The following is a 26,797-nucleotide window of genomic DNA, read 5'->3' on the forward strand; positions in this document are numbered from 1 at the left end:
CAAAGCCAGAGCGCTTCTGGTCGTACGCAGATTGATGACAACTGTCTGTGGAACCAACCAGGCAGCACCTTCCAAATGGCCAGCCTGCACCCAATCGTATGTTGTTTGGGAGCAGATGCTGTGCAGGGCGCTTGACCTGACTCAGATACCGGCCCTCGCCATCCTCACAGCTTGCATCTTTACTTTGTCCGAAACCCCGTAATCACGAGAGCCATAGCAGACACGACTAAGGATTTTCCACCGTCATTCCATCCGAGAAACCGTGGGCCATTGGCCATGGCGTCGCGTTCCGACCGACAACGTGGGATCGTAGAACTCAGCAACACACATCATCAGATGAGAAAACTCGCCCATACCCTGCCAGGCCGGCGCAGGCCGCAGGCTGAGCAAAGGCAGGACAAATCCTAATAATAATCCCCAAGCTCTCACTGCCACCGCACCATCTCCAGCCTTGGCCGGAGTTGGAGCTGAAGAGAGATTCCCTCCTTTACCGGTGCCCCACGTACTTTGAGTCATGCCATTGCCAGGACTTTCTGAAAGGCCCCGGTCCCAGCCAATCATAATACACCTATTCTGGATCTCTCTCAAGCACCTGGTTGGCTTCCCCGCGTCAGAAACTCGGACAAACTCTCGACAACCTAGTCTCGAGCAGTTAAGGAGGGGGACTTTTGGCAGCAAAAAGGACGAGATTTTTCGTGATGCTCCAGCAAACCAGATTCGTCAGTCAAGAGGCGAGCCGACACAAAGAACGGAAATTTGGACGGAGAGCAAAGAGGCGCAATCTTTCCGTTTACCGGCGAATGTTCCTGAAGCGGTTTGGCTTCTTTCCTGATGAGGAAGGTGTCTACACATGCTCATTAATAAAGTTATGAGGCCATGATGAGTCAGTTTGAGTCTATGCATCAGCATAAATTCACGTGGGATATTTCTTCCACTGCGCTAATCCAAATACAGATGCCATCTTTTTGGGTGTATGGCCATGTGGGTGATTACACTCCTTTCCACTTAACTATCATGGTTTGTACGTTGTTTATTTTATGTATTCCGGGCGAGTTTAAATTCACTCTTACCGAAGTCTATCTTCAGCTACAACGGTAACGCGAACGTTGGTTGTAAATGCTAATTCAACAACTATCTCCACATATATATTTCAGAAGCTCAACCCATCTATAGACCATTGTATTAAATTAATTACATCCATTGCGCTTAGGTTCAATTTCACACCCCAAGCAATTCCACACTGTCATAAAAACAACAGGTACCAAACTTTGAACAGAAATGCTACTTCAAAAGGAGTATCCCACACCAAACAAACCATCGGCAAACCCTCATCCGGAAGAATAAACAAGAAGAGAAAAGAAGCCAGTAAATTGAACCATATCGTACCATTATCATTACCTCGAGGAACGCCCTCCGATTCCCGTCCCCGTCGCGGCACCACCCGCTGCGTTCGGAGTCGCATCCTGCACAACACAAAGTAGATATTTCCGGTCAGGTACAACCACAATCTCATGCTTCTTCGTGCGCAACCGGAGTAGCTTCACCTCATCATCATCCTGTCCCTCAGAGCCCTCGCCCTCACCATCCTCCCGCGCAGACCCGCCTGCAGATCCAGAACCATTGCCTAATACCGTCTCATGGACGCCGTTGGATGATGCCGCGGTATCGCCTTGCGGGTGAGTGAGCGAGAAACTGAGATTCGACGCGCTAGACACGAATGCAAATATATGTGCTGCCAGAGCTTCTGCGGCGGAGGGTTGGTAGGGCTTCGTTTGTGTTGATGTTGATGTGGGAGAGGTGATGGAGGGTTGTTGGGGTTCTGCTTGTGGAGACGAGGGAGCGGCGGCGGCGACGGCGGTGGTAGTAGATGCGTCTTCTGTAGAGGCGCCAACTGGAGTTGGGGAGGAGGTTTCGCTTCTTGTAGGTTTAGGAGGGGCTAAGAGGCCGGTTGTTTGGATAATGGAGCCATCTCTGCGGGAGAGGATGAGGGTCGATTGGACCCCTGGGCGGGAAGTGAGGTGGGAGAGAAGAGCTGAGACGTGTTGTGGGATTTGCGGGGACTGGTAGATGATTTTGTCAGTATATGTTTGTTTTATCTTGCCTTTGCGAGATCCATGGTGGAGGGGAAAGCGTACTGTTGTTGAGTTCGCCATTTGCTGAGCTGCTGCGGGGAGGTGACGAGAATGGTGAAGTTATTTGGGCCGATTAGAGATGCAGCGGACGCATCAAGCTTTTTTTATAGCGCTGTTTCGGGATGTTCAAAAATTTAGTAGCCGTAGAGCTCGACACGGTTCGCCAGGATCATTTAATTGTGGGATAACTGAAGCTGTTTGTGCTGTTGTCAACAAATCTCGATGATCAACCGCTGCAATAACAGATGACTAAGCACCTTCTTTGGCTTGGCTAGGGCAAGGGGTCATGCCGTCATGGACACCTACTTTGGTCTCCTCTCTCATATTGTAAAAGGACTGTGATTTTTCCCTCGTTGGAGACAGAAGACACTGTAATTCTATGAAGTGACTTGGGTGTTGAAATAAAGGAGTCTTAAATATTACGGCATCTTGATAGAATGGAATGGGCTATGTACAATACGACTGGACTTTTTGCCGAAGATCACAGGGTATTAGGGACACAACAAAGCGAGCGACAACTAAACAAGAGGAACATGAAAGTATGAGCAATGATCACCATGATATGCGGTCAACTGCGGACTTGAGGTAGAAAGGAAATCCAAAGTGAATGGCAGGCAACCTTGTTGAACAACAAATGAAAGTAGATAGTCGACCGTCTGGTTTAAGGCTTCCTAGTTCATCATGTTGGATGGATCTGAGACCCAGTTGAGATCGAATTTGTCTATCATCTCCTCCAACTCCCTGGTTTGTGCACTACAATCTCCGTCGTAACTGCAGGTAGTGAACGAGTCGGGACTTGCAATCCAGCTTTCTGGACGGTAAGGGACCTTTTTACCTCGTGTGCGTTTGATGTGTTCCATCGAAGGAACTTCAGAGACCGAGGTGTTCGTTGTCGACGATGAAGATCTAGCCGTAAGAGGAGGCGCTGTGGTCGATGCTGTCGAGGTTGCTAGCAGACTGGATAAATCTTGTTTGACACCCACATCCAAAGCCGCAAGGAGTGCAGCCTGAAGGATTTTGTTCTGGCGTTCGAGGTGCTCGATGCGTCCCTCAAGTGAAGAATTTGCCTTGGGTTCTTGTTCTTGGTGGCGGCAGGTCTCGTAAGGTTGGCAATCTTTTGGAGAGCGATGTTTCCCAAGGGCCTTTTCGGAATCGCATCTCTTGTAAACCTGCTGTCTTTGGGCGTTTCCGGCTACCTGGCGTTTCTTTAACGACCGGCCCCTCTCAGACGCAGGCTCATCGATGATGATAGGAGTTTTTTTCCCACGTCGGCGTTTGCCAGAGGTTTTACGCGGTGGATTCCAATAAAAGTCCCCGTCTGGACCTTCATCATCTGAAGAGGGAAGAGGTATCTCGAGTGCATCAGGTACATTCGGCTCTGTGGACTCTCGCCGACGCTTTGTTTCGACGCTCCGGAAATTATCCTTTTGTTGACACATGCCGTGTTCCCGGCCGGAAGTCGGGCGCGAAACACCTTCGAGAACCTCAAGTGCGGCGGCTATAGTACTTGCTGGGGATGTGCAATATCGTCGGTTTTGAAAGGCATGTCGCGGAGGGTTGTTTGGTGGAGGAGAGGTAGGAGGCGGCGAGGAAGGCCCAGACAAAATCCTTCTCTGATGTTGCCGTTGGGCTCTTATTTGGGAATCATCGCTTTGCGTTAGTGATATGTGGCCGCCGCCATGGACTTGAGATGGGTGCTCCTCCACAGTCTTACCCTTACTTGGGCTTTTTTCAAGGCGACTCGCACGCAAGTCTTTCATTATTACTGAACGGACTTTCGCTTCACGACTACGCCCGGCTTTCCCTAGAGAGCCATGGCGCGGCTGTACCGGTATTGGTGGTCCGACGGCCGTTGTACTGGTGGTTGCGGGATCCTCGATTTCGGTAGCTAGCCTTGGAAACGGGGAGTCACGGCCACGGGTAGGACTGTTGCTAAGTTCTGAACTCTTCAGCGACGACGTGTTAAGTCCCGACGACATGCTGTTTGGAGTATTTGAAGTTAGATGCCTCGTGTCAATCTGTGCAGTTTGTCGGTCCAAAGAGACCTTTTGATCATTGACATCATGGAATCGAGGATTTGGCACTGGTACTGAAGGCAATGGTCTGGATGGTGCTGGGATGGGAAAGATATTAACCAAACTAGGGAGCAATGACGAATGACGGCGACTTGGTTTGAATTGAGTGTTCCCAGGCTTGATACTTTTCATACCATCTGCTGAAGGTCGTTCCGATCCACGTGAGGAAGGCTTGGTGGATTTACGTGCTTCTGAAGTGTTCTCTTGAATTCTGGGTATGCTGTTGGTGGAACTTCTGGACTCATTGCTACTTGACCCGAAGAAAGTAGCCAACGCTGGGGTGCTCTGAGATCCAGGAGCAGGCGAAAAGCACCGATTTGGGGTTGGTGACCGGCCAGCTGGAACACGTAACGTCGTTCGACTCGAAGTGCGTGGGACAGCCGCATCTGGGAATAGTTTCAGTGTTGGCGAGCTCTTAGAGCTGGTTGCCGTGTTGGATGGAGGCGGTTTAGTAGTGACTGGGCTAGCGCGTTTTGGCTTGAATTCTAATGGTTGGATATCAAACTGCTTCAAGTCAGCATATTCTAGCCCATAGATGAGGTACACTCATAGAACTTTTACATTGCTCTTGTTGGCCGGTGCCCTCGGTTGAGCAGGATGGCTGGACCTTGGGTCTGTTGGTGATTCTTTACTAGCCTTGTGGATCATGTCCTCCGCGTCCGAGTTTGAACCCTTGATTGCTGATCTAACCGGTGTATCAAGGTGTGGTACATGTTGAGCGGCGAGGGCCCCGATTGCCGTGTTTGTATGTTGCTCTGTCGGTGGCTGATAAGGCGGTGGAATGGAATCTTCGAGTTGAGAGAAGTTCACAGCAGCCTCAACAAATGATGCGAGATCACGGAGGTCGAGCGATGAGAGTTGACTGCTTGCTTTCGAGCCCGGCTCATCTCTGGTTTCAAGTGGGCTCTCCAGCCATGGCTGGCCAATGGTCTCGACGTCCCGTCTAGAACTCGATTGGAAACTGAGGTCCGAGACAGACTTGGAACTAGACGCAGTTGAAGCAGAGTTTCGCTTGTGCCCCCATTTGCGGTATTGAGATATCGGGAAGGAGCTATTATTGTGTAGTGTTGCCACTTGACTAGATGTGTCCTGGGCTTTGGCCTTTGATTCTGTGCCCTTCCTGTTGCGGAGGGCCAACCTGAGGCGCCTCTGTCCAGCTTTGATCATGTCTTTCGGTCCAATCGACTGCGACTGGTCTTGGGGAAATACGTGGGCTTGGAGGAACTGAACAATCTCTGTGACATTCTCGTTGCTCGATCGTGGTTTGGGAGTGGCGGGAGAATGTATATCATCTGCCATGGATACATGCTCTTGGTATTTCGGGGACAACGCCGTCACAGTGTAATTTGCGCGTTTGGATGATTGTGAAGCGGGCCGATACATGGGGATAATTGGACTCGGTGCCTCGAGGATCCATCCGATCTCGTTGCGCTTCTGCATAAGTGTTCGCAGCTAGGGTGAAGCCACCGGGAAGGTATGACGTTAGCGGCTTCAACAGGGGTATGGAAGCTCAATGCTCGACAATATCTGCAGGGCTAGCGTTTGTTCGGTTCAGGGATGTGAAGTTCTGTGCGCGTTGTATTCTTTCATGGAAGTCACCGAAACGGGAGTGTTCGTTTGCCAAAAAGGTCAATAAGGACCATCAACGTCGTGCAGGTGGCCAAAAGATCCCAAAGGGGATACCAAGCGTGAAGAAAAGCAAGGGAAGGCAGCCGAATGTGTATTGAGGATGCCAATATCTACAAGCAACTAGCAAATGAGAATACAGTTCCGAAGGTTGAAAACTAATAATCGTCAGCAGAAAAGGAAAACCTCTCGGGAGAAGGGAGAGGGCTTCTGGAGTTTAAGAAGGTGCAGTTCGGAAATCAGTACTGCAAAAGTCTTTTGTATTCGGGGATATTTCATCGAATTGACGCTTGATGCAACAGTGCAGAAGGTGCAACGCCAATTGGGACCCATATCTCGCTCTTGATCATTACGAGATAGAGTTGGACCAAAGCAGAGCTAGCATGCTAGGTCTTCCTACGTGCTCGGATCTCGAGCGATCCAGGCCAGGAGGAGGGGAAGCATTGGCAATGAACTGGAGAAAGTAGGCACAGATTGTGGATCTATTGATCGACCAAAGAGGGAATGAGCCTCGAAGTGGACATGGCAAAAAAAAAAGCAAAATTCGACTAAGAAACGTCGGCGGGAGATCCTGAATCTTGATCGTCATTCCTGTCAGACGGTGAACACATCGATCGGAGTTTCTGCTGGCGCAGAACCAGGTCCAGTCAACTGTCAATCGAGATGATAGATGTCTGTAAACCAGAAATGATACTTGATCTAGAGATTCGGGGGCCCGGAGATCGCCCGCGTACGGTATTTTAGAACGTAAAATTTGTCCTCCTCGGGCCTTTGTGCCCATTCTTGCTCCGTCGAAGAAGCCTCGCTTCTCGAAGAATCGCCCGGCTACGGGCCTGCCTCCTGCCTCATTATTCCGCTGATGCAGGTCTCAAAGAGAATGGCTTGGGGTGTGGACCCGCCCCATTGAAATGCCCCCCAACATAAAAGCGATTGGATCGATGCTTAGTCTGCCGGCTGTGTAATCTTGGACCTCGAACCGTTCCCGAGTCAATGCTTCGGGCATGGGTTCCTGAAGTCGATCGATGCAAGGGGTATCTCGTAGTAGTATCCCTAAAGCCTTGCCCCTCAGGAAAGACAAGAGTGGACTACAATTCTGTTTGTGGATGGATCGCAATCTAGGCTACTTCTGATTCTAGACGTGTTAATCATTATTGCAAAGGCAAAGGAAGAGAGACAGACGCCTTTTTCTTCACGGCCAGAATAACGCTTTGGAGTTTGGGCGGATAGATGGACGGAGGATCCCTGGTGGGTCAGGATAAAGAGTGGAGTGACAGCTGCCAGGCGAGAGGCCAGGCCCGTCCGTACTTTGCCAGAGCTGAAAAATGGGCAAACACAGAGCTGGCGCCAATGGGATGGTGGCAGACCAGGAACCCTCGTCATTGTGACAGATGGGCAAACAGGAGGAGCATCAGCAAACCCAGGAGAGTGGGTCCCAGGATCAGAGGACCAGAAAGACAAATGAATGCAATGGAGGAGTGGGTCGAAGGGGAAGATGGACAATTGGCGATGACTCGATGAGGGAGAGAGGGGGGGAGGTTGGAGAGGAGGAGAAGAAAGAAAGAAAGGAGAATGGAGGTGGCTGTTACAGATCACATTACTCCCGCTGCACACAGTCCCCGCCTAGTCTTTGTCAACTCGCCGAATACCAAAGAAAACCCCCAATATTAAGAGTCTCAACCGTTGGAGAATAGCTTGATGCAAGAAAGTAAAAATAGCGGCGAGAAACAATACCAAACAATAACACGCAAATCATGGAGTGTAAATAAGCAAACATGCCTTCTCTGTGAGAGCTTCTCTCGCCAGCCCAGACTATCGACTTTTATACTTGTCCAAGGATAATAATTGAAGAGATAAGGAAATGCTGAGCTTGTGAGGTAAAATTGATAAGTAAGTACGTAAGAGTATTTCCATTATTCCAGCACTGAGCACTGCGAGCTGCGATTTGAATCCTTCCTCAACATTGACCGGGCCTGCTGTCTGTTTGCCTGAAGGATGCTGCTAGCCTGCTACCTCTGACTTGAAGTTAAAAAAAAAAAAGAAAGAAAGAAAAAAAGAGGAGAGAATATGCTAGCGCATATGCCATAATGAGCGGAGGTTGCTCTGAATTGCTGTAAATTTGAGGCTACAGTAGCTGGGCAACTCTTAGGATCCTTACTACGGTAGGTAGCGTTGCCCTAAATTCGAGGCCACTGCTCAGGCCAGAGAACAGGCCGCCTCCTTGCGGCAGATCAATGTGCAAATCGCCCATGCTAGAGTTGAAATTCTCCGATATCAATGCGTGGTCTGAACCCTGAGCCAGTAGATGTATGGGTTCGGCCTTGACTTTCCATTTTCCGCGGCTTGTGACATTGACTCTATGCAGTGGCCGTGCGGGCTGGCGGCATGAGTCGCTGTCCTGCAACTAATGTGCTCCTCCGGGAAAGGCTGAACCTTTTTTGCAGCTAACTGCGACCTGCGACTGGAAGAGCGCGCTTTCCAATTACTTGAGCTTTATTCTGGTTTGGCTCCCTACGGAGGTGTGAACCAGAGCTCCATCTTTCGGAGGAATATGTCATGCCTTATGCCCGTTCCCGAATGGCTTCCGAAGTTGCGGGGACTGCTTTGCGATCAATCTACTGCTGGAGATCTGAAGACGAAATCAAGATGGGACCAAACTTTAATCAGCTTAACGATCAATCAAAGTGGCTCAGAGAGCTATATCCCAAATATGGTGGCGATTTTCAAACCACGGCTGACTGTATCATATCTACGAGGAAGCGAAAAATCCGTCTTGCTTTAGAGAATCACCGGGTATATGCACATGAAGACTGCCTGCCTCCCCTCTTTCTGGCACAAAAATGCTCAGGCCTATGCAAGAATAGCAAAAAAAAAAGGTAAACCGAGAAAAGTAAATAAAATAATTGAAAAGCAATAACCCAAACGCCACTGTATGCTTGCCGCTATGTGTTCGATGATGGCATGCACAACCAGTCTAAATCTCCGGGCGAAGAAATGATGCTGAGGCCAATCCCAAGTTGAGTTCGAAAGGCCTGAGGATGAAACGGGGTTAAGGTAATACAGATAATGTGGAAGGGTACTGCAAAATGATGATAATGTGAGGCAGGAAAAGTGATACAGCACTGGCGCTTTTTCAAGCAGGCTGCACGTATGTAAGATGGACCGAGCGGAAGATGTATTGTTTATCGTCGCTTTGGGCGAATGAACGGATCGGCCTCTTTCTTTTTCCGCATGGGTGGTGGCGGCCGAGGTCCGTTTCCTGGTCGTTGTGGTGGACGAGGAGGATGCTGAGGCAGGGATGTCAGTCAGTACATACTTCAAATCGTAGCCCGATATGTGGACTTGTTAAACATACACTTGCAGAACCTGGGCCTGTCTGCTGCTCCCCCATATTTTTATTATTGTTCAGCGGAGCGTACGCTGGCCCGTCCCGTGAAGGCTTCACCAAGCTCTGAGGTACACACCGTCAGTCAAACTTAAATCACGCTCATAAGATATCGTGAACTTACCGCTGTGCTTGGCGGGGGGACATTAGCATCAAGCTTGCGTCGCTGATTCTTTGGGCCAGTCGGTGCATTTCGAGGTGCACTCTGATCAGCCTTTCCTTGTCGTGAAGTCTTGGAGCCATCAGTCGCTGGAGAGTCTGTACGCTTGCGCTTGCCCGAAGCATCGGTGCTTTGGACTTTCGATTTCTCTGTAGGGACTTGGATAACGGGCACCTTCGGATCATGCCCGCCTAGTTGCTTTTGGCGCTGCTTCTCAACTCGTGATTTCTGGTTTCGAGAATGATGGAGTTCCTCCCGTGCGATTCGCGTCTTTTCATGCTTTGGTAAGACGGTTGTCGAGCGACAATTATTTGAACCATGGCCAAATTGTCCGCATTCCATGCAGCGTTCTGCGGCACAATTGAACTTTGTATGGCCGGCTTCTCCGCACCTGAAGCAATTGCCCCGCGCTATTTCTTTCGACTCTTCGTTGTCACACTTAGGCGTCAGGTGAGCGAAGCTCCCGCAAATACCACAGTTGCGCGTTTCGTCCAAGCCGTTATAGCCACCCGATGGCCCTTCAGGTTTTGATATCAAAGGCGTGCCTTTCCGTGGCGCAGTTCCAGAGAATGGGGACTCAGATGGAAGGTTATCAAGAGATGTTGAAGATGGTCGGGAGATAGACCCGGCAGAAGGTGCCCTCGACGGCACCGCAGATTCTGAGGCGTCGGCTTCAGCCATTTCCACGTTCTTATAGCCAGTAAACTGGGGTTTCTTGAGAATAGTCGGGATATCACCATCAGTGTATAGATTTCTTTGACGAGCATCGGTTATTAGACCTTTCCAAAATTCTCCCTGGACTAAAGACTGCGAATTGCCGAGAACCCAAAGTGATGACTTGGCACGGGTTAGACCGACGTTCATACGACGAATGTCGGACAAGAAACCAATTCCTTTATTAGAGGCCCGGACACAGGAGAAGATGATGACCTCAGCTTCTCTACCCTGAAAGGCATCCGTGGTGTTGAAGTCGATTACATTGAAGATCGAGTTTCCATATTTGTTGGCGAATTGGTTTTTAAGCTCCCTTAGCTGGCCTTTATAGGGAGTGATGATACCGATCTTGCGACTGAAGTTATAGTCCCGGAAATCTGTCAAAAGGCGTTCATAGAGCTGCATTGCAACCTTCAATTCCGCAAAGTTTACCAAGGAGTGTCCTTTGGTAGCACTTTGGTGGAGACCCTGCACGTCGAAGAAACGGTACGGACTAAGAAGCTCGCTCTGATGCCAAGGGCGAGTACGTAGACGCGCCATGTTGGGACCATCCTGTAGCCTACCCTCGTAGAAGGCGGTGCGCGGGAACATGCTGATTTCTGGATGCATACGATATTGAATGTCCAGCAAATGCACATCCTTGGGATGATTTGATTGCATTCGAACGAACAAGCTCTGCTCGTATTGGTACTTTGAGGCGACCTTTGATAGAACCGTAGGTGGCAGCTGTTTTGGATCTCCGACAAGGATACATTTGGAGCAGCCGTATTTGAGTGGAATAAGTGCGCTCAATTCGATCGATTGAGCCGCCTCGTCAATAACAACTGTTTCGAATTCGATACTCAAGTTTTGGAACATCTCATGCCCACTACCACTGAGGGTCGCGCAAATGACATGAGCACCGTTAATTATCTCCTGCTGAATCCGTCGGCGGTTAAGGTCCGCGTCGCGGGCAGCAGTGTGATTCTTGTCTCTCGCGTTATCGATCTGTTGACTCAAGAGGGTCTTTTTCTTTTTGAGCAGATCAAATTCTCGCTCTAGCTCATGCGGAACGGGGAGGCTTTGTGCCCTGCATTGGTCGATTTTCGAGCGGGTTTCTTTAAACGCGGTGTCTGCGGCCTTATGTTCCATATATATCGACTGTAAGTCTGTCTCACCTGATTCTTTGCGAGATGTTTGGTTTAACCTCGCATTCACTAGTTCGTCGAGAGTAACATCAAGGACGTTTGTGTTTATAGCATCTGTTCTTCCTAAACGAATAACTGACAGCTTCTCGTTGCGGCCATGAATTGTCTTGACACCGTCCTTGAATCGCATGACTAACTCATCGACAGCAGCGTTACTGGGTGCACAGACAAGGAGCTTCTTTGAGGTCGTTGCTCTTGCAGCGGGCCGCAAATTGCCTGGCGCAGTTGGACGTGATATGGAAACTCCTTGATCCCCAAGGGACTTGGTCAATAGTGCACCCACGAGCGCTACAATGGTCTTTGTCTTTCCCGAGCCTGGAGGTCCCTGGATTAAAGTAAAAGCATCATTGTCCAGTGCGGATTTGATGGCCTTTGCCTGAGCAGGATTAACATTGTAGTTATCTGTGAGAGGCTTGAGACTGGCATCCGAGTAATTAAGGATAGGCGATGGTTTGGCTCTGACGATCTCATCGCAAAGGTCGTAGTATTGAAGTGCCATGAGGGCACCGAATTCACGCTCAAGCGGCGTTAAAGATGTTATTTTTGCCCCAAAAATTGCTGCTCCGGGACCAAGTGAATTAATGAAAGGATTACCAGGGTTAACCCTGTAGGAAACCTCAACATTGCCCTTTTTCCTATTGATACCGGCAACTCTGGCCATGCAGTGAGGTGCTGACGAATTGGTTGCAGGGGTACTTGCTTTAGAAAGCAAAACGAGATCTGCTTCACCGATACCCAAATCCTTGATTTCAGTGCCCGGCATTACGGTGCTAACTTCGACAAACGCGTCCACCGACAGACGTGTTGCGACTTTGATATCGAAAGACTTGAAGGAACCTTCTTCTTTCGACGATTGAAAGCCTTGCCAGGCTTCGAGTATTAGGAGAGGCTCAAATGTTCTCTGATACTCGATTGGATCTCGGAAAGCGTTCGATACAAGACTATAATCAGTGCGTCCTGAATTAGGAGGTAGGTCACCGCCTGCAAAAAAATCCCAAGCAAGAATAGTACGGTGCAGCGAAGAAAGGTCGGGAGCCAATCGAGCACGCATATCCTTTGCAGAACGCACTTGTTTGATTTTCTTGACGGGACCTTGAAGCTTCAATGACTTTTTCTTACTCTCCTCATAAGCCTTGACGGCATCTGGCTTGGAGCTTGCTCTAGGGCCAAACAGCTCTTTATCGAGTTCATCTTCGCTTTCTGATTCGGATTCGGAGCCAGAAGAAACCATCATGCTATCAGCAGGAGCAGAATGATCCTTGCCCCTCACCCCCAGTCCGGCAATCGCGGAGCCTTGCATGGCTGTTTGTTCGGCAACACCTGTGGGCGCATTCTTCTTCAGACGTGCCAATGCTGCGAGGTCGCGCTGTCTCTTAGCTTCCCTTTCCTTTTCACGTTTCTCTCGGAAGGATTGAACGGCCAAGTTGGATTTCAACGGAGTTGCAGGCGCCGGCTTTGAAGTAACAGGAAGTGTTCGCGTAGGCTTCTCCGCCTTCTTCGCCTCGACTGCCGCAATCCGTTCTTTGTTCAATTCAACAGATCGGGAGAGCTGTAGTAGAACACTGTCGGAAACGTCGCTTTCATCAAATTCATCTGTCGCCCTTGAAGGACTCGGTGAGGCAGAAGATTCGGTTGGCTTGGCAAATGTAGTAATCATGCTCTGCTTCTTGAGGCTCGCAGTTGATGCAGTCACCACAGGTTTCTTGTAATAGGCCTCTAGAGCTCTCACAAGTTCCGCCTTCTCCCTCGGAGTGAGTATAGTTTTGACAGTATTCTTGACTGCAACTCCTTCGATGAAGCTTAAAGCATCGGCTCTTAGCGTTGTCACGCTAAGTTCACCTAGACGACGAAGAATCTTGGATACAAGCCCAACCAATGTGGTCGCAAGATATTCATCCTTGAGTCGGAGCCACTTAGCCATTCCACTCATTGTCACCGTGGGCGGCTTGAGAAAGTTTTCACTAGCAGCAGCCGCCTGGGAGGGATCTGCATCTGTAACAGCACTTAAGAAGACACCATATTGACTGAATAAAAGATCCGCGAATTGGATGCTGTCACGGCAAAATTCCAACATCACTGACTTATCATTACCGCGACGATGCCACTCCTCTGTCTCGTCGAATATGGTCGTCAATGCTTGCCAAAGATATTCCCAGAGCTTTTGAAGAGACAGGGTTTCTCTGCGATCAACAAGCTTTCGGGTTCTGAGTATACCAGTTTGGCTGTCGCAGAGGATATCCACGATATCTGTACCGGTATGAATCATTCTCGGTGCCGAAGCGAATGTCTTCATATTTGAGATCCGTCGGAATGACCAACTAAATCCGTACATTGTCGTGGTAAAGAAAGATTGGAGAAGGTGGGAAATTGCATCTCTTCTAGCGGACTGGCTGCTAACGTTCTTGATGAGATCCACCGCCGCCTGGTAGGTATCGGAGTCGGCAGCAAAAAGAGTAGATACAAGAGCACTGCCAGTATCCTGGCTCTTGAAAAGTTCATCAAGATGCTCTGGTTTGAAATCGGCCAGCCTTTCAATGATTTGGCAGGCGATATGAGTAAGGTGGTCGTATATGGAGTTGAATTTTGTTTTCTCTGGGACGGTCCCCTCTCTCGTGGAAAATTTCTCAAGACCTACCAATGGTAAGATACCAAGCAAAGCGGAAGTTGAAAGAGCGAGATCATCTTCGTGAAGGTTTACGATAACCGCATCCCATATGGAAGAAGAATATGTGCTGACACCATGTTGAAGCGAACCTTGCTTGAGGATTACTTCGTAATCGCTCTTCAGGGACTGGCACTCGAGGGCTAAAGTGTTGCGTATGACGTCCATGCAAAGTGTTTTGATATTGCGTTGTCGACTCTGTTCAACAGCAAACTGTGGAGGCCTGAGGATTGTCTTGATATATTCGCTCACGACCCCCAGAGTTTCAGACAGAACAATACGCGCTACTGATTCTCTTGATGCTTCGTGGTCGGTAAAACTGCGAAGCGTATGGAGTAGGCTGTCCAATCCGACATCAAAGCAGTGGTACCTCGCTAGGTTTGGAAAGCGCTGGTCCTGCAGGCGATCTATCAGTTGATAAACAAGCGACCTACATGCTGTAGGCTGATGAGGGCCTTTCAGCGATGACATGAACGGTTTGACCCATGATAACATATCCTTCATGGCTGACTTCTCATATGCCTCGCCCTCGGTGGCTTGCATAAGGAAAGCGTCCAGTTGGGGGTTGTAAAACACCAGTTCAATAATAGCTTGAGGCGATATTGTCTGCATTGCATCCCAAAAATCCCCAGGTGCCTTCTCTAGAAATATCTGAACGGTGTTAAGGGTGAATCGTAAACCATGGGATTGGATGGCAAGATGCTCAACGGAGAGGCGACATGGATCGATTTCCAGCGCGCGTAGATTGTGTGTTATTTGCTCCTTATCCAGTTTTTTTGCTATGAGTTGCATGCCGCGCCACAGCCGCTGGATTACAGCTACTTGCACCGGCTGCTGAGATGCTGTCCTTAACGCATCAACAAGGCCTTCTTTGATCGCCCAATCAAATTCCGATGTGGTTGGAGGTCGCTGATACCGCATCCAAGAATGAATGGCCCAGAAGCTGCGGCTTTGGTTGGGATCAAATAAAAAGCGGGTGACAGCGGGAATGTAATCCGAAACCTTGAGAGTGCGTTTGGTTTGAATCAATCTAAACGGCTCGTCGAAATGCTCCGTCAGTAAGCTGTCGTTGCGTAGCATAGCATCACAGCTCAAGGTCTCAAAGATGGACAACAGCGATGCCCTATCCAGCACATGTAGGCCGATTTGATCTGGAGGCACCTCTTTTAATTTGGCGGTTGCAGTTGTCAGATTTCTGGTAATCCGCTTGATGTCCCACCCGTCAAGCATGCGAGAAAACTTTTCGATATCTTCGTCATCGTAGTTCTCTTTGAGTTGCTCCATAAGCCATATTTTCCCGACGTAGTACTGTTTAATGCAAAGGTCGCATTTCTCCAACGTGTCGTCTACCTTATGCCAAATCCAATTTTGTATATCTGCGACCTCTTCATTGTAAGCCAGGATCCGGAAGCAAGATAAGAACTTTTCTCTGCGGTCTTTGGCCTCCGCCACCAATTGCGAAACACTCCTCCCCGACTCATCGACTTCGTTATCGTTATCGTATCGTGAATGGTCGTCGTCGTTTTGTCGCGGACATAGAATATGGAGTTCGCTAGGAAGGGTCTGAAGCTCCCTGATAGTAGAAGATTTGTTCAGCATCCAACTAGACAAGAAGGGAGGACGAGAGTAGAAAGGCTTGCGCTTGGTTCTTACGCGACAATATCCATGAATTCCATGGCTATCTGCTAATACACCTGGAGTGATATGTTCCACAGGCAAGCAAAGGGTCGCACCACATTCCTCCGGCAAGGAGCGAGGTATGAAGTTGCGGTGAATATTAGGGTATAAATAGAGCTTATACTGACGACGGTCAGGGCTGGGTTTACTGAAGCAGCTTAGATGACCATAGTGAAGCTTAGGAAACTCAGTACTTCAAGAGGAGGCTGCGACAGCCAATGTGCAGATGTTAAATGTACGTCAGCGTGTCAAGTGATCGGGGTATGGCTGGAGCAAAGAAATCCCTAATGGACCAAGAGATTCAGAGTGGTTCACCTCCCAAGTGAAGTGAGAGGTGCTCAGTTCCTGGGATTAACTGAAGAAAGAAAATAATTACTAGCAATTGATCCGTTTATTGGGGATATTCAGAGGAAGGCGGTGAGACACGCTAAAGGCCGCTTTACGCGCCTACGCGCTCAAGGAAGCCTTTCCTTCACTACAAGGACTCTACATGAATCAATTAAGGACATACAGTGTCTTGAGAATCATCATTCAAAATTAACAATGTCTCTGTAAAACTCGGCAGAGTACATAACGTCCATAAACGTCCCCCTCATACGCCTCTCATGTCCAAGCTAGACTCCGACATAACAAATCTCACCATCGATGGAGAGAAAAACTATTTATAAGAAAAGAAAAATTATGAAAGAGCAACTGTAACGGGGGCTCAGGCAACGATGCGTTCGCACAAATGCTTTTGTACAGTAAAAAGAGAGGGTCCAGCAAAGTTGTATGCCGTAAACAAGACAAGGACAGGGACGAACGAGAGATAAGCGTGAAAAAAAGTCCCAGTGTGGGAATAATAGGTATAAAAACAAAAGTAAAGTTGCACCCAACCACCCATATGTGTATACCAAACGCCTTCTATCGGGGAATCGACAAATGGTGCGACAAGCAGAAGAAACAGAAGATTACTCATCAAACAAAGATAAGAAACAGATCAGAATGCAGCGGTAAGATACCGACGTGAAGCCGTCAAAGACATGATGTTAGTATATGCAAGAGTCAAAATTGGTTCAGGCGCGATATGATGGGAGATCAGTTCGAACCCTGAAGCGGGCTATGAGGGCTTTGTGGCCGTTGAGCACCGGTTGTCAAGGATGATTCCACGCGTGTTAACGTATTGGGGTGCGCAAAGCCGTCGGGTCCGTCGAAACCGTGCTGGGCCCCATCGAAGGAATGCCGCGTTCGCTCGGCTGAGGATCGCACGTAGTCGACTGCCTGCGGGTGGGGATGTCGTGTGGTGTCAATACTAGAAGCATAGGTGGTTCCGTTACTACCATTCTGGCCGCGCTGATTATGCGTACGAACCGTCGGGGCAACGGATTCCGCATAGATCTGCTGATCATCTGAGAAAGGATTTTGCCTCGTACCAGAATCGACCGGCTTGCCCAGATCAGAAGAGGCCGCGGAATCATCCGCAGAGCCAGCTGCTTTCGGTACAAACGTTTCATACTGATCCAAGTATTTGAATTTGCCGAGTGTGATTTGTTCACGGATGATATCGACATCGAGCGGGAAGAACACTTTCTGAACGGATTTGACCACGAACCGGGGGGTGAGGCATATCGTAACTGTAACCAGAAGAACGACCCAGAAAGACAATGTCCCGTACGTTTGAGCAGCACTTTTATAGAACTGGGCCGAGGCTTGGAAAGAGGAGTAGACTCCGGTCCAGAAGAAGATAAGCAAACAACTGATGGCATTGATCAATACCGTCAACCAGTCCCACCTATAACTGTTGATAAGGATATAGGTGTTGCTGGCAATAACGGCACAAGAGGCAACAAGTATACCCATTCGGTTCCGGTCGCTAACGTCTTTTCCACTAGCGTGCACGAAGTTTGCTGGCTCATACAATTGATATGGCATGTAGAAGCATATGACGGACTGGTAAAAGCCGTCAAGCATATGCAACCTGCGTCACTTAGTTCGATGGCCTAGGTGAATTTCAAAAAGGGGTGGCATACCAGAACTTCGTTTGAGACCACTCAAGTCTCTCGATGCCCCTCATATATAGTTGAGGAACTGCGAGCGACACTTTGTCGTCCACATCCTGATCAAAGATCCCCATTAAGATAACGGGTAAAGATGTAAAAGCAAGATTAACCAGGATAATGTAGGTGTAGTCGAACAGATAAGAGCCATCAAAATCATTGTAGATCGCATACCAGAAAAGTGCGAAAGTCCAGACCAAGTTCTTCAAATCGTCAGTCGAGTAGCTTAAAAGTCATTTGCAAAAATACTTACCTTGTAGAAGAAGTTGGCAGTTGTTTCTCCTAGGCGTCGGTACGAGTACCGCCCATGAACAAGAATAAGTCGTTGTAAAAATCGGAACTGGCCTATGGCATAGTCTGCTGACATGGCAGCTTGTCTACCTTCTTCGCCAATAATACCAACACCGACATCAGCGGCCTGAATCATGGCGACATCATTGGCACCATCGCCGATAGAGAGAGCCATAATATTGAGGCCCTCCTTCACGAGCCTTACAACGGCCGCTTTCTGGGCGGGACTGACTCGGCAGCACAGGACGGACTTGCATTGCTTGCAAAGAAGGAGAAATCTTTGCTTCATCTCGTCCGTGAGCATCAACTTCAGGGTCTCGCCATCAATAACAACAGCGTGGGTTGCCTCAGGTGGAGTGTGATCCCGTCGTGCGGCAACAAGTTCTTCATCAGATCCTGTAAGGCCGAATTTTTGCAGATGTTCATCCAATTCCCGTGCTGCTTGTTGCGGTTGATCGCCCGGAATATTGAAGACAATGAGCTCCATTTCGTTAGTCAAAAGATTGCACGAAAAGCCAATGTTAATGGCAGTCTCGACTTTATCACCAGTGAGGACCCAAAGCTTAATTCCTGCTCTAGCCAACAAAGATATCGTATCGGGTACGCCATCCTGCAGCTTATCCTCGATGGCGGTACCGCCAATGAGCATAAGGTCATTCTCTATGGAGCTTGCCACATTTTCGAGTTTCTCTTCACGGTCTGTAAGCGCTGCGGCGGCGATGTCATGTTCTTTACTCCAAGCTCGGTACTCCTCTTCCGAAAGCTTTCGGTCCGCGACACACAGTGTTCTTAAACCTTCACGCGCAAACGTCTCCAAGTGCTCGGCTGTTTCTTTTCGAAATCCCTGTTGCTTCCCTGGCGCCAGACGCGAATAGATGATGCTATCCGCACCCTTGCAAAATAGTCTTATGCTGCGATCAGGCATGCGGACAATGGCACTCATACGTTTTCTGGTAGAATTGAATTCAAGGGTATTCAGAACAGTGTACGTCCTCTCCTCGCCCATAACGTTGAGAATGAGGTCATCGTTTGATCTCCCGAGTAGTGTAAAGCCCAAATCACGCGCCGTACCAACTAGAGCGGCCTCATCTGGGGACTGTGCCCTGAACTCTATCTGGGGGGGGTCACCAGGAGTGTGCTCGGTAATAACCGAATGGCACACGGCAAGAGCAAGCATGAAATGCTCTGTTGCCTGTTTCTGAGTTCCACCAGACCGACCACTCATGTCAGCAACATAATCCGAGGATACGAATGTAAGTTGTTCATCGCGAAGATACGGATTATCGTGCATTTCTCGAAGCATCCCAATCATCTTGGTAGTATCCGCAGCAATTTTTTCGCGAGCACTTGCAGCTATAGCATCAGCATCGCCTCCTTCCCGCCGTACAAGGCCAAGCTGAGCTTCTGTAAAAGCTTCACCGTACGAAACCCCATTGACAGTGCATTTTTTGAAGTCCATAACGTTTTGAGTCAACGTGCCGGTCTTGTCGGAGAAAATATATTCGATCTGTCCGACATCGTCGGATATGTTCCAGGTCTTCGGTATGCAAGCAATACCAAGTTTTTCATAGTACATGAAAACGTCGCTGTGGATGAAAATCGCTTGGACTGTCCGGACAATTTCTAGTGAAATATAGAGGGAGATTGGTACCAAATTTTGGAATAAGATGAGAGCGACCCAGAAAGTAATGACACCGGTCACTGCGGGGGTTGAACCGTAGGCCTCTTCGAAAAAATTCAAAGACCTGTCAGTTTCGGACCATGCCACACCGTTGACGATAGCCGAGACGAGGCACATGCAGAATAATATGATGAAATTGTAAATAACGTTCCAGTTGAGATCCTTCGCAAGCTGAGGCCGCTTAGTCGGTGTCTCACCAGAGTTGAGCATGATCTTTGTCTCAACACCGGTAAAAACAACAACACCAAGAATCCATTCTGTGTTACGGAGAGAGCAACCACGCAAAAGCATATTGTTGATCGTAATCGGTTCGACCATCTCCGTTCGGGGAGCATCGAGATAGTCGGGATCACGTTGATCCCAACGAACGGCACCATTATACGCGTACAGGTTGGGGTGCGGAGCTTCGCTCTCAACTATGAATTCCGACTTCTCGCAGTCGCGTGCATGGCGGACCTTTCGACCGCAATGGAGCGCATGTCGAACCTTTAGATTGGTTTCACCATCAAGACTTTTCGTTTCGACGTAACACGCACCGTCTGGGTCGGACGTTGACATCACCACAATATCTGCTGGGATGGGGTCGCCATTGTACAACCGGACAAAGTCACCGACTTGTAGACTTTTCCAGTAGTCACGCTTAAATCTCGCATTGCCAGTTGCTTGCTTGGTCGGATCGACCACACTGCCACCTTTTTTCGGAGATAGCGAAGAAATCTCTGATGGGGCCTTGCTAGTACGCGCTGCCTTGTCGGGGTGCAAATACTGGCTTGATTCTGAATTTGAGAGTGGCCAATCCGAGCGCGCATCGGGAACTGGTGAAGGAACAGGGGTCATTTGGATAGCTTCGTCCCGTCCACGATCTCCGTGTTCCGAGTCCATAGATGCCCTTGGGGAGACAGTAGTTAGATATGAGGCGCGTCGCTCGGCATCTGCGGGTTCGGCATTCTTCTTATTCTTCTGGAACAAATCTCGAAGGTGCCGATATGTCCAAATCGTCCCTCGAGTACAAGCTTTCTTGATGCGTCGCCACAAGGAAACGTTGTCATCGGTAGAATTCACGTTGTTCCATTCGACTAATCGATATACGGGGGAATTGTTCAACTCGGTATCGAGTACCGTTCGGCGCCAATCCTCTATCCCATCCTTTATGGCTGTGACGACAATGATAACAATTAACGGTACAGTGTTCATACCAGGGTTATCGACACCGAAGATAGAGAAGAACTAACAAAATCGGTGTTAGTTTTGCGCGTGTGCAAATGAGCTGAATCAGGAAATGACAATGGAGAAGCTTACACCAAGAATAATGATGAAAAGGAAGTAAATATTGGCGATGTTTTGAAACTGGAACCACAGGTTCTTTGGAACAAAGGTTATAGGCGTATACTTGGCGGTGCGGACCTTGTTTCGCGGGTAATTTGCTTTGGGATGGCCATCCTCGTCTCTTTCCGACTCGGGGAGGGGAATATTGAAATAAATTTTTCTATTCTCGTCCTCTGGGGATGCGGCGGGCGATGGCTCTGTTGTCGTTGTCGAGTTGGCTGCGGTAGATTTCCGCTTCTCATCTCTCATTTCCGAACGTTTGTGGAAACGATCCATGATAGAAACGCGTTTCCGCATACCTCCGGCTTTGGTGGCTCGATGAGTCGCCCATCGTTGACGGTTCGTCGGCGTTGAGATATTACTCTCCTCCGGGCGCAGCGGAGGCGGCGGAGGGTCAATCGCATTTTGGTCGAAGTTGACTGAAGCCATCTTGAATGGACTCGCTCGTAAAGGGCGTGAAGCGGCGCAACTAAATCGTATAGGATATTAGGGAGCCGACGCTCCGGCGAGCCGAACCCGACAGCGTAGCCAGTCTGCCGACGTAGTTTTATATCTATATCGCGCGGCGTAAGATTATTCACAAGAAACCTAGATAGTTCGAGTCGGATTTCGCGAGTGCGCGGTCGGTAAACGTCAGGATGCGATCGGGCAGAGCGTCGAGATGAGACAGAGACGTCCGGTAGACACAACACAGGGGAAGGGCGGCTTTAGAGGAAAAATGATGAACGAGCGAAGAAAATCAAACACCATGAGCCATGAATATGCTAAATGAAAGTTATATAAGAAGACAAGGGTATCGTGAGGAAGAACCCTCATGTAGTTGGAGGACGTGTGAGGGGGGAGTAGTGAAAGATCGAGTGAGAGCAAGAACCGTTAAGGACAGCATTTCTGGAGGAGCGCTGGCGCAGGCTGACATACTCTCCTCTCGAAGGCGCGGGAAACAGGGAACGTGTATTACCGCTGCAATACGCAGCTGCGCCGCACGATTGGTGGTCAGCTGCACCGGATTACCGTCACTTTATTTACATAAAGATGTACCATCATCCTCACCCTCCGCAATACGAGTTTCATTTTAACTATGCCTGGACGCGCAACTATGATGCTTTTCGCTTATTCCCCGTCGTCTCAGAGGCTATACACAGATTTCTACACAGATATAAACTAAAGCTGCACGTTCCAGGTTTACAGGAGCTCAGTTGCGGACTATTTTGTAGGCAACTATACTCTTCGAATCTCAAAGCTGACCGAGCAACATCCATCCTCTTCCGGTAATTTTTGGTGTATCAAATGGTACCATAAATACGGCAGGCTGGGCCTCTCCCACTCCCACGAGGATCCTCCAGCCTCATCCAAGCCGGCAGTGACAGGATATGGTTCCCACGCAAAATCCTCAATGTGGCAACACCCTACGACACAATGCTGGTACGGACATCATGGCGCAGGCCAAACGTTGGTACAGATGAGGCGACTGCCGTGGACGTCAGTGAAGAATTATTCAGCAACGGTTCTTGATCCGAGTCGAGGGATGCCGGTCGGAAATTCGGCGTCTCTTCAAATTGGCCGCTTGAACACTTTCGGCTGAACCAAGGATATCATCGATTCATCAGGGCTCTCGCCATCGGCCTGGATTGGTATTTCCGTGCGCAAAAGCTGGTCAACTCGCCAGCTACTCCGTAGTAGCCCCGTATCTGTCGTTAAAATACCACATTGATATCGATCGACTCCATACTCGGAGTCTTCAGACTGAAACTTACTAGACTTCGATTAGGATAGTTAACGGGTCATCGTGGGCTGGCGACGCGACATCACTCCACCTATCGTAAAGGACAGTTCGATCACACAGCAGAAGTCTCCGAGAAATGGATATTCTCCCCTGAGTACAATTCCTTCCAGAAGATCCAGCCTTAAGGGAAAGGAGGCCGAAATTCGCATACAGCGTACGGAGTAGAGGCGCGCAAAAGGGGGTCTGGTCTCTGTAGCATCGTACGACGATACACTACTCCGTCGATGCTGTCCACTCCCCTATACTCTTCGAGATTGTTGCGGACCCTACCCTTGTACAGTACGCACTCCCTACTTATGTGATTCAATTTGTCTACGGGGCTTCGGACCTTCGGAGTCCAAGAACTGTGCACACCTACAAATGCACACGGCCACTATGTACTCTTGCACAATAATTGCCTCAGCCCTTCCCCTTTCTCCCTTGTTCTGTTCTCCTATTCTCACCCCAAAGTCTACTGCTTGGCTTCTTGGGCGGCACAGGCCAGCTTCCCGATACCGTATAGTGTGGCTCCAGTCAACGCGTAAACCGAGCACATCACCATTTTACCCTTCGAAAAAGGTTCGATTTTCGGACCACCTCAGGCTGTCATCTTGAAACGGTTTCGATTCCTTAGCTTTGATATTGCAAAATTGCACTGCGTTGTCACTGTCAGGCTTAGCACAGGCTGTCTCCATCCGATTATAAATCTGACATGTTCAGCAACCTGCAGAAATTTCTTTCAAGCCCGAGCGGAAATACGGCATGTTTACAGCACACTGGCTCAATTGCTTCACTATGTTCAAATCGGATACGGAGGTTTGGTTTTGGTCAACTGGTGCCTCACCATTGGGAGAGCCGGGGCAAATAGGCGTAGCAAACTCCGAAGTTTGGTGGAGACTGGAGATTTGGTGTTGCGATCCTCTGACGCACGGAGAAAGGAGAGATCGACAGTAAAGAGGGGCCGGGCGAAAGTTCCCGCAACTGTTCCCAAACAGGAGAAATGATACGGATTACGGATACGGAGCGCCTGGTCTTCACTGCCCCGTGGTCGATCTGACTGTGTCTGATACTACCTAGTGATCTGACGCCCCATCATTCTGGCCTGCACAGTGCGTTCAGATTTCAAGCTGACTGTGTCTGATCTGGATTACGGATTCGCGAATCGCGATGGCCGGTAGGACAATCCCTTGCACAGCCCTGCCCTGCACTCAGTAATATCTGGCGCCAGCTCCCCGCCCCCGCTGAGTTGTCCGCTCTATGCAAAAGTCTATAAAATAAACCTCGAACGATGACGAGGTGCCAGGTGGCCAATTCCGAACGTCCGCGCGCAATCCTGCATCGTAGAATCTTGCATACAGCGACAGCATAGTACTGGAAACAGTCTCTCTCACCTTCACACCAATATTCCAAACAACCCCATACTCATCAATGGCTCCGGATAATTGAGGCTAACCGTGGATAACGCAGTCGTGTCATTTTGAGATTTCCACCCTCTAAAAGACGCTCAGATAGATTCAATCCAAACAAAGGAAATATACTTTCATCATCTTGCTTGAGGCGTCCAGAGGACAAAGACACCGGATAAATTTAGACTGACGGGTCATGTGACTTCGCGATCCGTTCCACGCGTGAGACGTGAATGGCGATACCAACGATTAGGTATCAAATTCAAGCCTCCAGAGTCCAGACTTCGTTTGCTCAACCAATTTTCCGCCATGCCTCCGCCGCGGAAAATCACTAATTATTTCAAGCGCCCGGCCTTTGCGTCGGCGGCAATAGGAACTCGGTCAAAATCACCCGGAGAAGACCCCGCGCCGCAGTCCTCGCCGCAGTCCTCGCCTCTCACTGAACTCTCCTCACAGCTATTGCCGTCAGATATCACAGCCCCGGACACGCCTAATGGACCTTCCTCACAGTTGAATAGATCTCTGCTACGCGCAGCAGGTGATGAGCCAGCTGATAATGACCCAGCACCACAATCGAGCTTCCAAAGTGCCGAAACAGGAACATCGTTTAACTCGGCGCAGCGCATGATGAAGAATGGAAAGGAGGTCGTCATCAGTTCCGATGGCGATGAGTCCGACTCAGCAGGGTCTCTTGAGTCGCCGGACGATCTTTTGGCAAGGTTTTTAACTCCAAAATCCCCGGTGACAACAAAAGAGCGCGCTGGCGATGACAACGAAACGACACAGCCTGACCGGAAGAACCCAAAACATAATAGCGTCGTAAGGACTGAGTCTGCGCCTCGAAAATACAAGAATTCGTTGGAAAATCTCGTCAGACAGGCGGTTTCTGACAACGAGACTGAAGTTGGTATCGCGAAACTGAGGGCATCATTGAATGATGAATCTGACCGTAATACCGATAGCGGCCCGGACAAAGCGAGTAATTTGAATGAGGGTGTTCTCGCATCTGCGATTGATGATGGGAATGATGATAGCATGGGGCTTCAACGACTGCTAGATGCTGTGCGGCGAACGGAGGCTTTTGACTTAGGAAAATCTTGGTCATTTTTTGACCTTCAGACACCCCTACCCCCCGGCCCAGATTTTCCACGCGAGTGTGTTTCCCCCAGGACGTACCTAGGTGTGCTACGAGGTGGGTATATCGGTGTCACTAGAAGTTGTGTTACGAGATCTGACAATCCCTAGAGCCCGATTCTCGGGTACGAGCTTTCTATTCCGGAATCATTGATTTTGCCCTGTCTAGGGAACTCCTACCTGATGAATTGGTCAAGTGGATATTTCATTCCAGTTAGTATGGGCCTGTCTCTTTCTAAAGGTCGTGTTACTCACGTCCCTTAGTACCATCCGAGCCTCGGGATAGTCTGAGGCATGCTTATGGGAGAGCACTGAAGGTTTACCATCCCTGCCCTGTCAACGAACGGCGTTTAACTAATATTCTATAAGCGCATTCCGGCGGAACGCATGAGGGCACTCATACGGCCAAGCGATGTTGATGTTCTCTTTTGGCAGTTGAGCGCTAGGCCTGAGGCGTTAGCTACGTCTGAAGCGGTTGTGCCGGACGCTCACCCTAACAGTAGGCTAACCCCATATATATTCGATTCGTTTTGGTTAATAATATCAATAGGCAATGCCTCGGACTCACAAGCTCAACATCATATAGCTTTGATATCCGTCCTGAATGTCTTCCGTGATTCAGCAAAGCTGTTAGTCAGTGCTGCCCGTTGCAACAAAGCCCACTAACAGTCAACTAGATTCGCTGGCGATACCCGGAATCACATTCTGGGTATTCTTCTCCGTCTTCCACTCGATGCTTCCTTGACTCGCAATACAGTCATATGTTCGGAAATCGAAAGAACCATCACGGCTGTGCTCGACGCTGTCACTGATGATTCAGCTGATGAGTTGGTATGGCATTTCGAATTTCGCATAGAGAGAATGTTGCTGACCACTATTAGGCAACTAATGTCTGTGACAATTTATACGCCACTCTAAAAGATGCAGAGCTACAAAGTCGCCTTCTGGAACACATCGCCCCAGTGAACGACTGGATTGCAACATTAAGGCGTCGTCTCGCATACATCTTCCTGACAGGCGATCCGTTAGTCGATGCTGGATCCCAGGACAGGACGGCCGAAATTAAAAGAATCATTAATATCCTCAAAGATCCTCGTTACGATGTGAAGCGGTATAAAAGGAAAGACCAGCCTGAATACGACTACGGCGCACTAAGGGCCATCACCACATTTCTCAATATTATCATTGACTCTGGGTGGTCCGAGACCCAGTTTCCTGATAAAGGCGCAGAGGACGAATTCAATAACGAAGTGGACGTTCTTGCTGACAGGATTAAGAAGGTCTTTACTGCTATTGAAGATTCCGGTGCGTCTCATCTTAAGCGCACTCTCGCGAAGGAGGCCTTAGAGACTCTGCACTATCGCGTCGTCTACTCTGTCAGAACGAAGCCACGTCCGAAGAAGACCTACTTTGGCGAATACGAATCACAGCAAAAGACCCAGAATATCCTCAAATTTGTCAAGAAGAAAGAGGTGGTGATTTTAAGCGATAAATCTGGATCTTGAAGTCGTTAGGCATGAAATCGCATTTTCAGGATGCTTAAAGG

At 49.1% G+C, this 26,797-nt stretch overlaps 5 protein-coding genes across 5 annotated transcripts; 1 reads left to right on the forward strand and 4 right to left on the reverse strand.

Annotated features, from left to right (window-relative positions):
- Nucleotides 1-1,394: 1,394 nt before the first annotated feature.
- On the reverse strand, nucleotides 1,395-2,153 carry APUU_10403A (uncharacterized protein; the record flags this gene model as incomplete). Its single annotated transcript, XM_041700408.1, has 2 exons — nucleotides 1,395-2,060; nucleotides 2,136-2,153. 2 exons carry the CDS (start codon nucleotides 2,151-2,153, stop codon nucleotides 1,395-1,397), a joined length of 684 nt encoding a protein of 227 aa, XP_041549769.1.
- A 650-nt stretch (nucleotides 2,154-2,803) lies between these two features.
- On the reverse strand, nucleotides 2,804-5,647 carry APUU_10404A (uncharacterized protein; the record flags this gene model as incomplete). The annotated part of the gene is made up of 2 exons (XM_041700419.1): nucleotides 2,804-4,711; nucleotides 4,769-5,647. The coding sequence occupies 2 exons, from the start codon at nucleotides 5,645-5,647 to the stop codon at nucleotides 2,804-2,806; spliced, it is 2,787 nt and encodes a 928-aa protein (XP_041549770.1).
- A 3,365-nt stretch (nucleotides 5,648-9,012) lies between these two features.
- Nucleotides 9,013-15,614, reverse strand: SEN1 (putative tRNA-splicing endonuclease; the record flags this gene model as incomplete). Its single annotated transcript, XM_041700430.1, has 4 exons — nucleotides 9,013-9,117; nucleotides 9,186-9,281; nucleotides 9,340-15,511; nucleotides 15,592-15,614. 4 exons carry the CDS (start codon nucleotides 15,612-15,614, stop codon nucleotides 9,013-9,015), a joined length of 6,396 nt encoding a protein of 2,131 aa, XP_041549771.1.
- Nucleotides 15,615-16,692: 1,078 nt separating this feature from the next.
- Nucleotides 16,693-21,378, reverse strand: APUU_10406A (uncharacterized protein; the record flags this gene model as incomplete). The annotated part of the gene is made up of 4 exons (XM_041700441.1): nucleotides 16,693-17,572; nucleotides 17,625-17,854; nucleotides 17,905-20,850; nucleotides 20,923-21,378. The coding sequence occupies 4 exons, from the start codon at nucleotides 21,376-21,378 to the stop codon at nucleotides 16,693-16,695; spliced, it is 4,512 nt and encodes a 1,503-aa protein (XP_041549772.1).
- Nucleotides 21,379-24,426: 3,048 nt separating this feature from the next.
- Nucleotides 24,427-26,756, forward strand: APUU_10407S (uncharacterized protein; the record flags this gene model as incomplete). The annotated part of the gene is made up of 8 exons (XM_041700452.1): nucleotides 24,427-24,581; nucleotides 24,636-25,309; nucleotides 25,363-25,464; nucleotides 25,516-25,568; nucleotides 25,621-25,750; nucleotides 25,802-25,880; nucleotides 25,929-26,082; nucleotides 26,133-26,756. The coding sequence occupies 8 exons, from the start codon at nucleotides 24,427-24,429 to the stop codon at nucleotides 26,754-26,756; spliced, it is 1,971 nt and encodes a 656-aa protein (XP_041549773.1).
- Nucleotides 26,757-26,797: the final 41 nt, after the last annotated feature.

Source organism: Aspergillus puulaauensis, chromosome 1 (assembly GCF_016861865.1).
Source record: "Aspergillus puulaauensis MK2 DNA, chromosome 1, nearly complete sequence".
Taxonomy (NCBI): Eukaryota; Fungi; Ascomycota; class Eurotiomycetes; order Eurotiales; family Aspergillaceae; genus Aspergillus; species Aspergillus puulaauensis.